The sequence below is a fragment of the Theileria orientalis genome, chromosome 4 (assembly GCF_000740895.1).
Source record: "Theileria orientalis strain Shintoku DNA, chromosome 4, complete genome".
Classification (NCBI taxonomy): domain Eukaryota; phylum Apicomplexa; class Aconoidasida; order Piroplasmida; family Theileriidae; genus Theileria; species Theileria orientalis.
The window spans coordinates 1,593,491-1,607,423 of record NC_025263.1 but is presented as its reverse complement, the minus strand read 5'-3'; the positions used below and the strand labels follow the sequence as shown (position 1 = coordinate 1,607,423).

Here is a 13,933-nt window from a genome sequence, read left to right as displayed (position 1 = left end):
CTAATTTACAAACTAAAGTTAAATATTATTATGAGAGCGTTAATTATATTATAAAGACAATTCCACAAATTGAAAAAAACAATTTTAGTTTTAACACAAAATATAGTACAAAATTTGGATTTTAAACAATTTAAAAATAGTGAATGGTAACCATATTACTTAACACATTCCTCATGTTAAAATCATGGTCAAATGATAGTATACTCCAGTCAGATTCTATTGAAACACACTACAAATTACAATTTAAGCAAGTTAGACTGATGAAAGTCAGTGATTTTAAATTTGCGATTCGGATACATTAGTGTGTAATAATTCTTTCGATTTCACCATCGAAGTATACCAAATCTTTGAACTATAAAAATCAGAACCTTTCAAACTCAAATAATTTACAATTACATAATACATAACAGAAGAGGAATAATAAAAGTGAGAGATGAGTTTAGTTGGTATCTTCACCATAAGAATCCTGATAGGGTACTTTGCAAACTCCTTAGTTCAAGTATATGTTAACTCTTTAATCTCATGTTTTGTTTTTATAAACAACTCGCTTTTGTTATGTTAATTTGGTTACACCGAATTAATTTGGAATCATTTTAATATCGCAAATCACATATCCTTTATCAAATTTTATCATATTTTCCTTTGTTTTTTAAAATGTTGAAACTTAAGCATCTTTTCTTTTCTTTAGTTTTATTAAAATGTATAGAATCCTTCCGTTATCCCAATGAGGGGAGATTTAACCTGTTGCTGGGTGGTGTGGACATTAATAATAAAGCCAATTTAAAGTCAAATTCATCCAATTTCCATGAAAATAAGCGGGATTTCGGTTTAAAAATGAATCCCACATCCAGCAGTAATATATTTACTCTGGACGATTTGTTTTCTGAAGATTCGAACAGCGATGATTCCCTTGAACAGCCTGAATTAGCAGTGTGTACGCTGGGACCCAGTTCCGACCCAGTTCTGGACCTGAACACTCAACAATTTGAAAATGACCCTAAAGATGAGTCGGAGCTAGATGGAATTAAACACAATTTCTCACTGAGAATGATGGGAGGAGGCCATACCCTTAACTCAGAGGACTACACAGACAAGGCCTGGGAAGCAATCAGCTCGTTGACAGAGATTGCGAACCAATTCGACTCCTCTTACGTTGAAGGAGATATGCTGCTATACGCCCTGTTAAACTCAGAGGAGGACTCGATAGTGCATAAGATTCTGCAAACTTCAGGGGTTGACACGGCTCAGATGAAAAAGGACCTTGAGGCCCATCTGCGTAAACAGATTAGAATGTCTGGCTCATTCGGAGACAGGAAGATCCTTGGAAGAATTTTGGAGAACGTATTGACGATTTCAAAGCGCTACAGATCGGAGTTTGGGGTACCTCGCTAGCTAGTCAACTCTATGTTTACGTAGTTAGAGTATAATGAAGCTGTGGTATTAACAACTATTAGGACGACTTCATAAGTGTCGAACACTTGCTGCTCGGATTGGCGGCAGAAGACTCCAAGTTCACGAGACCCTGGCTGTCGAAGAACAAGGTCACCTTTGAAAAGTTGAGAAATGCGGTCAACACAGTGAGAGGGAAAAGGAAAGTGACCTCGAGGAACCCAGAACAGGTAATTTTTGAACCTCGGATAAATTATAACTGCAGAGTTTTAAGCAACTGAGTAAATATAGTAAGGATTTAACTGCAATGGCCAGAAGTGGGAAGCTGGACCCAGTGATAGGAAGAGACAACGAGATCAGGAGAACTATAGAGATCCTGAGCAGAAGAACTAAGAATAACCCAGTTCTGCTGGGAGACCCGGGAGTGGGTAAGACGGCAATAGCAGAGGGGCTGGCTAACAGAATAGTATCTGGAGACGTGCCGGATTCCTTGAAGGACCGCAGAGTGCTATCGCTAGACTTAGCATCGATTGTGGCAGGTAATTGCTTACCTAGTATAGTTAGATAATGGGATCTGTAATAGCATAAAAATGCACACAACTGAATTGACTGCAGGTACGATGTACAGGGGCGAGTTCGAGGAGAGGCTCAAGGAGATACTGAAGGAGGTGGAAAACTCCCAGGGCGAAATCGTGATGTTCATCGACGAGATACACACGGTGGTGGGAGCGGGTGACTCCCAGGGGTCGCTGGACGCAAGCAACATCCTGAAGCCGCTTTTGGCGCGGGGAGAGTTGCGTTGCATAGGTGCAACCACGCTTCAGGAGTACAGGCAGAAGATTGAGAAGGACAAGGCGCTGGAACGCCGTTTTCAGCCAGTATACGTATGTTTTTTTATTAACAGCTAGTTATTGCCAGCACATTTACACATTTACATGTCGGTATCAAGTATACACTTACATAGATGTAGCCTACATACACTTACAAATACAAATTACACGTAGGTTGACCAACCGAGTGTGGAGGAAACAATTAGTATACTGAGAGGGTTAAGGGAAAGGTATGAAGTGCATCACGGAGTGCGTATACTGGATTCTACACTGATCCAGGCTGCACAGCTGAGTGACCGTTACATCAGGTACGTCTATATTCTACTGTTACTACTATTTCTGTTACTGTTACTACTATTTCTGTTACTATTACTACTATTTCTGTTACTATTACTACTATTTCTGTTACTGTTACTACTATTTCTGTTACTGTTACTACTATTACTACTGTTACTACTAATCATTGACTTACAAATTATATTCAGTGATCGATTCTTGCCTGATAAGGCAATCGATTTAGTAGATGAAGCAGCTGCGAGGCTGAAGATACAGCTGAGCAGTAAGCCACTGCAGCTGGATGCAATAGAACGGAAACTGTTGCAGCTGGAAATGGAAAGAATATCAATAACGAACGACGAAGGAGACGTCGGACTGCTCCCAAACACGAAGAATAAGAGCAGCAGGCAGGAGCAGATGCGTCTGAAGCACATAGAGGATCTTGTACAGAAGTTAAATAAGCAAAAGGTGTGTTTTAGGCTGTGTGGCTGTATTACGGAGTAATTAGAATAGGGTTCTGTTTCATCAGTATTAATAAATGGCGTAGGAGGAGTTGAATGAGATGTGGGTGAAGGAGAAATCGCTGGTTGACGGAATCAGGAACGTGAAGGAAAGGATGGACGTGGTGAAGATAGAGATAGAAAAGGCGGAAAGAGACTTCGACCTGAACAGAGCAGCAGAGCTGCGTTTCGAGACGCTGCCAGACCTTGAGAAGCAGCTGAAGGAAAATGTGCAGAACTACGAGGAGTACATCAAGAAGGTTAGAAACATACAACTGATTATGCTACGCACATAGTAGTAATAGCATTATTATGCAGTAGTTAGCTAGTAGTAGTAGCAGTATTATTAGTAGTAGTAGCATTAGTAATAGCAATGGCAATAGCAATAGTAGTAGTATTAGCAATAACACTAGTTGTAATAATAGCAATAACACTAGCAGTAGCAGTACCACTATCACTATCAATACTAACTACAAATACTAACAACACAACTACAACAACACTGATAACAACTGTTAGGTGATTGAGAGCGGTGGACAGATACTGCTGAGAGACCAGGTGACCAAGGAGGACGTGGCCACCGTGGTCAGCAAGTGGACCGGGATACCACTCGAAAAGCTAGTGAAGAGTCAGAAGGAAAAGATGCTGCACCTGAACCAGGAGCTGCACAAGAGAATCGTGGGACAGCAGGAGGCAATCGACGCAGTGGTCCACGCAGTGCAGAGGTCGAGGGTGGGCATGAACGACCCGAAGAAGCCAATCGCGGCTCTGATGTTCCTGGGACCCACCGGAGTGGGAAAGACCGAGTTGTCGAAGGCCATCGCAGAGCAGCTGTTCGACACCGAGGAGGCGATCGTCAGATTCGACATGAGCGAGTACATGGAAAAGCACAGCGTGTCACGGCTGGTCGGAGCTCCGCCGGGCTACGTGGGCTTTGAGCAGGGCGGACTGCTGACTGAGGCAGTGCGGAGGAAGCCGTACTCGATAGTGCTGTTCGACGAGATGTAAGTTTATTGGTTATGTAGTTACATAGTTGTTTTGCTTATTGGTTGGTTAGGTACACTGTTAGATAGATAGCTACGCACCCAACCAATTGGTCGGTTAGGTAGCCTGTTAAGTAATTTTTTTGGTTATTATCTAGTTGTTTATCTACCCACCCTGTTATATAAATATCTACGTACCACGTTAAATAGTACACCGATTAACTAGCTACCCTTACTACACTCACCTGACTCGTTTTTCTTAGAGAAAAGGCGCACCCCGAGGTCTTCAACATTCTCCTGCAAGTCCTGGACGACGGAAGGCTCACCGACTCGACCGGCAGGAGAGTCAACTTCACGAACTCGCTCATCATCTTCACCTCGAACCTGGGCAGTCAGAACATTTTGGAGCTCGCCAGGTTCCCGGAGAAGAGGAACGAGATGAAGAACAAGGTCATGGCCTCGGTCAGGCAGACCTTCTCGCCCGAGTTCCTGAACCGCGTCGACGAGTTCATCGTCTTCGACTCGCTCTCGAAGCAGGAGCTGAAGAAGATCGTGAACATGGAGATGGAGCGGCTGAGCGACCGCCTCGCCGAGAAGAACATTCGGCTCTCCGTGGACGACGCGGCCATGAGCCACATCGCCGACATCGGCTACGACCCTGCCTACGGCGCGCGCCCGCTCAAGAGGACGATTCAGAAGCAGATCGAGTCTCCGATCGCCGTCGGCATCCTCTCCGACGCCTACAAGGAGAACGACAACATCCTCGTGACCTTCAGGGACGGGAACCTGCTGATTCAGAGTCAAGTGTAACATATTTTCCGTTTAAGATTTTAAACTCCACTTTCACTCATTTGTGTACGCGCTAGTGGCTTCCGCTTTCATACTACATTTACACGCTTGCTTGCCATTAACATTCACAAGGTTACCTGTTACCTCGTTGCCCACTACGTATCTATTTATACCTATTTATTTATTATGTCAATTTAATTGCACCTTTATTTATACGTGCCATCAGGTATCCACTAGCTAGCTGTCCACTGCACAACCGTCAGTAGCTACTACGTACAAACTAACGATACAGGCCATTTACGCGTAATTTAGCTACCAAACTCGGAAACCGATGGCGCCGCCATCGCGAAGGCACTGCGCTGCGCTGCCACGAACCACGTAAATAGCGCATATGCAAATAGTAACTATGAGATTAGTTCTGGTAACCCTGCGTTCGTGCAGACAGTCTGCACCTCCCGCACGCGCGTTGCTGCTCGCGGACGCTGCCGCGTGCAGACTACGCGTACGACTCGTACAGGTCCTCCTGGCGCTTCTTCTTCCTGCTCGACTTCTTCGGAGCCGCCGCAGGCTGCGCCGCGCGCCTGTTCAGCAGGTCGCTCACCTTGATGTAGTTGGGCGTCAGCCACTCGGGCTGAATGCTCATGTTGCCCACCTGGCACCTGAAGAGGATGCACGCGTGGCGCGCGTCGGCGAGCGTGTTGTAGTGGCCGAGGGAGAAGCCCTTGGTGCGGAACTTGCCGTTCTCGCGCCACTGGCAGCGCCACAGCTTCCTGCTCGCGTCGAAGTAGACTCCGATGGGCAGCGGGCCCATGGGGATGAGCATGTCCTGGCTTCCGTAGATCTCGGTCAGGTTCGAGACCGAGGGTCTGCTGGGCGGCATCCTCTTGTGTGCGTACTTCGAGCTCTTCTTGCTCGAGTCCGAGTCGACGTACCAGTCGTCGAACTCGCCCTTGTCGCTCAGGTTGTTCATGTCGTAGATGTACATGTCGTCAGTCTGGCTCAGCTCGCGCGTGCTTCTTCTGCTCGTAGGCAGTCCCTCGAAGCTGCGCCTGCCCGGCAGACCGTCGAAGCTGCTGAGGCTGCGGTATGTTCTTCTCGCGCGGCTCGGGCTCTTGCGCTTGTTGAACATCTTCGGGCTGCTTGAGCTGAGGCTGCTGTATGAGCACGCGTCCTCCTCGCTCACGATGTCGTAGGCCAGGTACTGGTCGCTCTCGAAGGTGCTGCGCTCAGTGTCGACTGCGTCGACTGCGACGTCGATGCAGAGCAGGTTTCCGATCTCCTCCTCCGCGCGCTCCGACTTCGCCTCTCCGTCTCCCAGCTCCGGCGTCCTGTTTCCTGCCTGCTGGTCTCCTAGGCGTATCTTTTCAATGAGTCCTTCGGGCTTTTCGAAAAAGTCGTACCTGTTGTCAAGCTCGATGCTTCCGGTCGTGTACACGCTCGTTCCGTACATGTTCGGGTTGTTGAATAGGAACTCGCCGAGCCTGAAACTAGAGAGCAGCGCCACGTTGAGCGTGTCCATGAGCGGCTTGTGCTCCTCCTTCATCTTCTTCCTGATTGCGGAGCCCACGTCCAGAGCCACTCGTATTGACCTTCTCAGGCCGTTTACTATCGACATCTCCTTGTCCAAGTCCTCCTCGCGCGAGTCGCGCGAGATCAGGTTGAGGGAGAGGCTGCTTCCGTTGATTTCCGTCTTCGGCGTCAGCTCTGGGCTTCCGTTGACGCCTGCTCTCGGCAGCCTCTCCTGACTCGCTCCTCTTCCGGTGCTCGAGGACCTCGAGCTCAGGTTTGCCGACGAGGCCATTGAGGCCGTGCGCGGCGTCAACTCTGCTGTTGCGTTTGGGAATATTCTCGTGATGTTCGAGATGAAGGGTATGCACGTCTTGCAGAAGCATAATTGCTGCTTCGGCGACGAGTCTGACTGCGACTGGTTGAACTCGCTTGGGCATAGTGTCTCTCTGCTAGAGTGCAGGCCTGACACGTTGATGTTCGACTTCGTGCTGAAGTCCGAGCTCACGCACCTCGTCAGCAGGTAGTTTGCTCCGTTGCCCGTCTTCTTGTTTTTCGGCGTGCTCGCCTCGTCCTTGACGTAGGACGAGCGCGTGAACCTTCTGATTCCTTCGTAGCGTCCGTTGAGGTCTCCCTCGCCCAGCGTGTTATCCTCTCCGTAGAATGTCCACCAGTATGGGTATATTTCTGGGCCTGCTACTTCGTCCTGGTCGCTTTCTCCGTTTTTGCCGTCAGACTCGTGCGTGCTGTCTTCACTCATCGTCTGATCCGTTCCTGGACTACCCGTGTATATGTCCTGGATTGAGTTAATTGTGTTGTCGGATCCTATGTTAAGTTCGGCGGGGAACACTAGCTTCGTGTCGTTCAGGTCGTACGAGTTGATTTGTTCATCTCCGAACCTCTCGTTTCTTGAGGACGGCGTCACCATAGTGTTCGATTCGTTTGACTCCGTCATCTCTTCTCCGCTGTCTGCGCTAGCTTCCTTGCTGTCATCTCTGCTCGTTTCTCCAATTCCATTGTTGTCGACGCCTCCCAAGAGCATGTTTTCTATTTTTGAGAATCCAATCCTCTCAGAGCTCTCGTTTATGCATTCGTCACAGAACGACAATCCCACACACACTCCGTTCGTGTGCACTCCTTCCTCGTTCCCGTTAAAGCCCTTCGCGTGCTCTCCTTTCACTCCCGTTGTATGAAACGTGTGGCCTGCGGGCCCTGCTATTGTGGTACGAATGCGATCTCCTGCCACATCCGCTCCGTCACTCTCGTTGGCTGTAGAAGCGTGGTTTATCGTGGCTTCTGCGTTTTGGTAGTTGGCGTGCACGCTGTTGAATGGCTTTTTACTTTTTCCGCGCTTCCTTCCCTTCCTTCCGTCGAGCTGGTAGTCTGCGGCAACTGTGTCGTAGCTGGTATTGGCATTTTCGCCAATGTCAGCGTTTGCCAAAATTCCTCCATCCGTCGTTTGACACACTATGCGTCCGCTCACCAGCACTGTGCTCCTTCCTGACGAGTCAGGGGTCGCTCCTTCCAGAGAGTGACCAATTTGATTCAGGTGTTCACCCAGGTTAAGCGGCACAATTTCGTCCAGCTCGTCCTTCATTAGGTCCTCGCCCTTAAACTCGGAGGACTCACCCTTACTTTTAGTGGCCGTGTGGGCCTCAATCGCTGCCATATCCATTGCGCCAATGCTCTGCGTCTTCGGCGTCGTGTACGTTTTTATGCGCGCCAGGATGATGTCGAACGTGTGGTCGAGCACCCGCTTCGTCAGCACGTTGCATTGTATGAACTCGTGCAGGATCACGTTCTGCTTGTCGAGCGCGTTTAACTCGTAAAGGCTGTCCTTGCTCAGGAGGTTTACGTCGCTGCTGTACTCCACTGCGTACTCGTAGCACAGGAAGTGCTCCAGGAACCTGATTGATATGTTAAGTGGCGGCTGGCACATTGCGTTCGTCTGGTTGATCAGGGAGGAGCAGATCGACTCCAGCTCTCCCATTGCTCTCTCCACGAGGCCGTTTGCGTACCTCACGCACTCCAGCAGGTAATCGCGGCTCAGCTTTCCCTCCTTCAGCTTCACAATTTGCTCTCCAGGGCCTTCACACTTGGTGCAGGCGTGCAGGCACTTGGCGCAGTGGCAGGTCGCGCAGTTTTCATAAATTTTGCATTCCTTGTGAACGTGGTCAGATTTGCAGCCTTCGTTGTGAGCGTGATCGGTTATTTTGCGGTCCTTGTGTACGTGGTCTTCTTTGTTGCAGCTCTCGTTGCACCTTTCGCACTCCGACCTGTGAACGCACGACAACACGCTGTGATAGCACTCTCCTGCCATGTGGTCGCACGTGATCACGTTAGCTTCGCCGATTCCTCCTGAGAGCGGCTCCAGCGACGCGTTTACTATGTGGTCGCATCCTCCGCTCAGCGAGTGGTCGCACGAGCTTACGCTGCGGTCGCAGCTGTTGTTCGAGTGCTCGCAGCTGGGCGAGTTGTGGTCGCAGTAGCTAATGATTGGTGAGTTTAGGTACTTGTTCAGGTCGCTGATGTACTTGCAGCTGTTGCAGTCCTTCGGCTTCGACGAGACGTGGCTATCGCATCTGATTGTTGCTGGGTTTACGTCCTCAAGGAGAATGTCGCAGTCGATCACGTTGATCTTGTCTATCGCACTCTGCTTAGGCTCGTCTGCGATCAGACCCTCCAGGATCCCTATTGACTTCACAGAGTCCTGGACCTTCTCGAGTCCGTATAGAGCGCTTCCGAGCGACGTGTGTTCCAGGAGAGTCAGCCCGTACTTCTGGTCCTCTCCTCTCTCGATGATGTCATACAGGGCCTTTTCAATGTCTTCCTTGCTGAAGAGAGCTGATTCTCCTATCTTACAGTCTTCGCAAATTATCCCTCGAGAGCTTTCTTTTTCAGAGGTGATGTTATTCACCATTTTACACGTCGAAAGGTTGCTGTATAGGTACAGTCTCCCTTTGTATATTATGCTTATGCATTGTGAGGAGCTGAAATCTACAATAAGGTTCGTATTTTTCAGTTCTGAGCTCAAATTCCTCACGTAACATTCTTGTGGACACTTAAAACCTTTTGTCAAAATTGTTAAATCCAACTCATTTTTAGGTTCCACACATGCACATGAAACTGTATCTGTAAATTTTTTGAATTGACTTCTCGTCTCATGTACCCAGCAATAATTGTTTTCATAACGTCTTAAATTATTTATTAGGGATATACGATTATAATACAGGCTAATATTTGATATATTTCTTGTGTTTTCCAAAATTTGACCGATGGTCAACAAATACAGTCCGTCCTTCTCCATCTTAGATTACTCAGATTTCATTGAACTTACTTCCGGATTTATTTTTTTCTTACACACCAAATATTAGTTTAAAGAAATAATTTAAAACTCTGCTTTTTTACGATAAAAATTCTTGAATAAATATTATTGACTTCATTAAATATTATTGATTATATTACACCGAATTACTACATTGAATTTAATCTATATATATTAGATTAAAATAAAGTTTTTTGTTAGTTTTTTCCTTCAATTTATAATCTAATAATACAATTTGAACATTTAAGGGGTTTGTTAATATTTATAATTTGACCCTTAATATATAATCAATCACTTACTCCTTTACTCATTATATTATCCTAGTATATAATGATTTCAGCACCGTACTGATTGATAACATATTATATGTAAATTAACACCATTTAGGCAGTACATACATCTATTTAAGCAGCGCCCCCAGATTCTATGCATTATATACCGTACATGATTTTGGCCTTATTTGGCCGTATTTTTTTCCCATAATTTCCACATATTTTTATCAAATTCCTTTATCTATTGTTTCTTTTTATTTTTAAAAATTTCATCTGATTTACCGAGTTAAATCTACACATATTGTGGCATGCAACTTAACACATCCGGCAAAATTTCACACCCTAACACACAGATGAGATCATGCTAAATTTATATTTTTATTTTCGATTATTTGTTATTATTTAGTTATTAAGATTCCTTTAATTTTAATATTTAATTTGACGCCTGTTTTTAAGACAATTTTATTACTAGATTCCGATTTGCATTATGTGCATGCCAATTTTTAGATCTATTACGTATATTTGTCTATAATTAATATTACTATTTATATATTTATTATTTGTTGATATTTGTGACTTTTGTTTTTTATACACCCTATTGTTTTTATCACATTTTTTTTACACACACATTATTTCATATTTTTTTAAAATAATTTTTCCAGTTCTCCTGAGCTATGTAATTCATCGACTACATCGCATCCTCCTATTAATTTTCCTTTTATGTACAGTTGTGGAAACGTTGGCCAGTTGCTAACATTTTTTACACATTTTCTCAACAGGTCGTGTGAAAACACGTTGATGTACGCGTAATCGTTCAGTTTATAATTATTTAATATTTCTATCATCTAAATTTAATGTCATTTTTACACATCTAACCTTTGCGCTATATTTACACTGTGGATCCTCTGGTGTCCCCTTTATAAATATTAATATTTTTTCGGATTCTATTGTTTTTTTAAGTTTTTCTTCTATTTCCTACATAATATTTCAAAATTTAATAAAATATATCTACTCCTTACCTTTTCCAGGTCTCCTTCCGTTGAGAATGTTCTTTTCGTTATATTGTTACTTCTAGGGCCTAAATTATCTTATTTTGACTTCACAATACTTATTTTACCATTGTATTTTACAGTGCAATTATTCATTTGACTTATTGACCATCTTAAGTTACTTTTACGTGGTATGCTTATTGCTGAGTATGATTTTAAAAGATTACTAGGAATTCCTACAATACACTTAATTGTATTCATTTATGAAGACAAAAATAATAAATCACATATATTTTATTTATTATTTATTTATTATACTCTTTTACCACTTTTTGCTACCATAATTGAAGGGTTGTTTTACTCCAATTATACTTTTTATATTTTCCCGTTTTTATTATTTTATTTTCAAATTTATTTTATTCATAACTTTTTCTTGTAATATATACATTGGTTAACATTATTGGTTTTCATTTAATGTTTTTTGAGTCTATTTTCAGTTTTTGATCATACCGCTTTACCTTTCTTTAACTTCATTTAATTTTTCACAATTGTCGCTTACATTTCAATGTCTGAATCTACTCAGAACGTCGAGGAACCCTTAGTTGAGGAATCTGCCTACGTCTCTCCCATCGCTAAGCCCAGACTCGGCGGCAAGTCTCTTCTCAGGTCCCTGAAGCTTGTCAAGCGTGCTATTGCCGTTGAGAAGCTGGCTAAAATGAACAACACTGAGGGCAAGGGGTACTCTGACCTTGAGTTAACTCGCCTCGTAAAGCGTGGTGTTCAGGACGTCACTAAATCTCTTCGCAAGGGCGCCACTGGCATCGTTCTCATTGCCTCTGACGTCCACCCCGTTGACACCGTCGCACACCTTCCCATTCTCTGCGAGGAGCTTTCTCTGTCCTATGCCTACGTTACTTCTAAAAAGATTCTTTCCGACGTTTGTCACTCGAGGCGGCCCACTTGCGTTGTTCTCGTCGTAAAGCCTTTCAACGACTTTGCCAAGAGGATTTCCAAGCTTTCTGATTCCGACGTTTCTAAACTCGACTATTCTGAGCTTTACAATAAGGTGGATGTGAACATAAGGAAACACCATCCTTTTCTTTAATTTACTGGCAATTTACCTGTAAATTTAATTTATGTAATATAATTTTATACTCATTACCCTTCGTTCACTTTACAATACTCTATTTAGTTAAGTCACCAGTACACCTATTTATTTAGTTAAGTCACTAGTACATTCACTTATCTATTTGATACTTTAATACACTTGTACATTCACTTATCTTTTCGATACTTTAATACATTTATATGGTCAGTTAAGTTAAATTATAATGTACTGCATCAGTATCAATTTTAGCACATATCCGTCAATGGGCTACTATATTACTGTGATTCGCCAAAGAGTGGCTCGTTGAGCTTCGCTGCCTCCTCGAACTTTTCCTTGAATAACTTGGCCTGATCTACGTTCGGGAACTTCAGTGCCAACTGCTCAAGCTTACTTTCCTCGTCCAAAGTGTTGTGCGCAGACCATACCCAAATCTTATCACTTCCTACGTTCGGAGTGAGTTTGCAGAGTCCGTTTCTCTCCAGAACGTAGTGGTTTGCGACTACTTTGAAGGTTTTCTCCTGTCTCAGCAAGAACCTAATTTTTCCAGTCGTTTTGTGCTTCAGGAGCTTGGACTCTCCCAGTCCCCTCTCCTTCCACACTCCGGTTCCGTCCGTGTCTGTTGCCCACCTGTAGAGCTTCGACCTCTGCTTCCAGAACACTTCTTCATCTTCCTCTCCAGTCTCCACCTTAATCTCCTTGACTTCGACCTAAATATTACGTTATTTTGTTGACGTAGCCATGTTGCTGCTACTGTACTCACTATCTACATAGTAAATTGTGTCAATGTCATGGTATTTATGGTTATAAATGCTCATCTTTCGACAACTGTTTTATGCTCATTTTACTCACCTTTCTTGCTTTCCAGTCGCCTTCCACAACCTCCTCCTCTTCTACATACTCTGGATTTTCAGATGCGGACGTTTCCTCTGTTTTTTTGTCCGAATTATCCAAAAATCCTCCCACATTCTCCTTAACTTTTCCAAGCAGATCTTGTGCTCCCTCTGATACCATATTAAGTGTTTCCTTAACCTTTTCTGGCATCTTGTCGAGGGATCCTGAGACTGTATCTGCCATTTTTTTAGCACCTTCTGATACGTTATCGAACGTAAATGACTCGGAGAAATTTTTTGTAGTGTCTGATACCAGATTAAATGTTTCCTTGACTTTCTCCTTAAAGTTGTCTGATGTTTCAACAGCCTTGTTGAAGGTATCCACTACATCTTTTTTCACCTTCTCAGCTGACTGTGTCATTGAATCCACTACGTAATCAACAGCGTCTGGCATTGTTTCTAGGTTTTCGAGTTGATTTTAATGTATGACTATGGCATCTATCAATTATCGAAATCCTGCATCCCCACACAACATCAACAAATTAAAGTTTTTGGCCCTGTTCTTCCACCCAAACTCCTACATAGGGCCCATATAATTCAAAAAAATACCTGTGATCTAATTTTACGAGTGTTTTTGTGTCTATGATCTCCTCTAAACACTTCTCGAACACTCATATTTACACACTTAATTAACATATATAAACACTAACCACATTAGCATATCAATTACCCGTCTAAATTCTATGTTTTTATTTAAATTTTATGGTTTTACACATTTAACATTTGTATCTTTAATGTGCTTTATCTATAATCCATTAATACGTCTGTTTACACATTTTTATTAATATACGTTTTATCAGCTTTGAAAACAAAATATATGCATTTTATTGAATTTCATTTTAGATCGTATTGTTCACATTTCTGTTATTTGTCCCTTTTTCCATAACCCACGCTGTTTTATCATTAAATGGAATTTGACATGATCACTCACTATCTCTTTTATTTTAATCGGTTCTACACATAAACTCGCTACCATAGTTTTTGTTCTGACATTTTATCTTAGACACTTAATTCATTCATCTTTTTACACATTCACACCATTCTGTCATAGCATTATATTTATTACTAATAAGCCT

At 43.6% G+C, this 13,933-nt stretch overlaps 5 protein-coding genes across 5 annotated transcripts; 2 read left to right on the top strand and 3 right to left on the bottom strand.

Annotated features, from left to right (window-relative positions):
* Nucleotides 1-654: 654 nt before the first annotated feature.
* TOT_040000723 (molecular chaperone ClpB) lies at nt 655-4,788 on the top strand (the record flags this gene model as incomplete). Its single annotated transcript, XM_009694362.1, has 9 exons — nt 655-1,380; nt 1,455-1,619; nt 1,655-1,928; nt 2,005-2,273; nt 2,394-2,527; nt 2,705-2,963; nt 3,043-3,255; nt 3,515-3,999; nt 4,242-4,788. 9 exons carry the CDS (start codon nt 655-657, stop codon nt 4,786-4,788), a joined length of 3,072 nt encoding a protein of 1,023 aa, XP_009692657.1.
* A 475-nt stretch (nt 4,789-5,263) lies between these two features.
* On the bottom strand, nt 5,264-9,580 carry TOT_040000722 (conserved hypothetical protein; the record flags this gene model as incomplete). The annotated part of the gene is made up of 4 exons (XM_009694361.1): nt 5,264-6,521; nt 6,591-7,251; nt 7,390-7,443; nt 7,903-9,580. 4 exons carry the CDS (start codon nt 9,578-9,580, stop codon nt 5,264-5,266), a joined length of 3,651 nt encoding a protein of 1,216 aa, XP_009692656.1.
* Nucleotides 9,581-10,514: 934 nt separating this feature from the next.
* TOT_040000976 (uncharacterized protein) lies at nt 10,515-10,715 on the bottom strand (the record flags this gene model as incomplete). Its single annotated transcript, XM_009694360.1, has 1 exon — nt 10,515-10,715. One exon carries the CDS (start codon nt 10,713-10,715, stop codon nt 10,515-10,517), a length of 201 nt encoding a protein of 66 aa, XP_009692655.1.
* A 709-nt stretch (nt 10,716-11,424) lies between these two features.
* TOT_040000720 (50S ribosomal protein L7Ae) lies at nt 11,425-11,964 on the top strand (the record flags this gene model as incomplete). The annotated part of the gene is made up of 1 exon (XM_009694359.1): nt 11,425-11,964. One exon carries the CDS (start codon nt 11,425-11,427, stop codon nt 11,962-11,964), a length of 540 nt encoding a protein of 179 aa, XP_009692654.1.
* A 278-nt stretch (nt 11,965-12,242) lies between these two features.
* Nucleotides 12,243-13,251, bottom strand: TOT_040000719 (Ran binding protein 1; the record flags this gene model as incomplete). Its single annotated transcript, XM_009694358.1, has 2 exons — nt 12,243-12,674; nt 12,817-13,251. The coding sequence occupies 2 exons, from the start codon at nt 13,249-13,251 to the stop codon at nt 12,243-12,245; spliced, it is 867 nt and encodes a 288-aa protein (XP_009692653.1).
* Between the last annotated feature and the right edge of the window lie 682 nt (nt 13,252-13,933).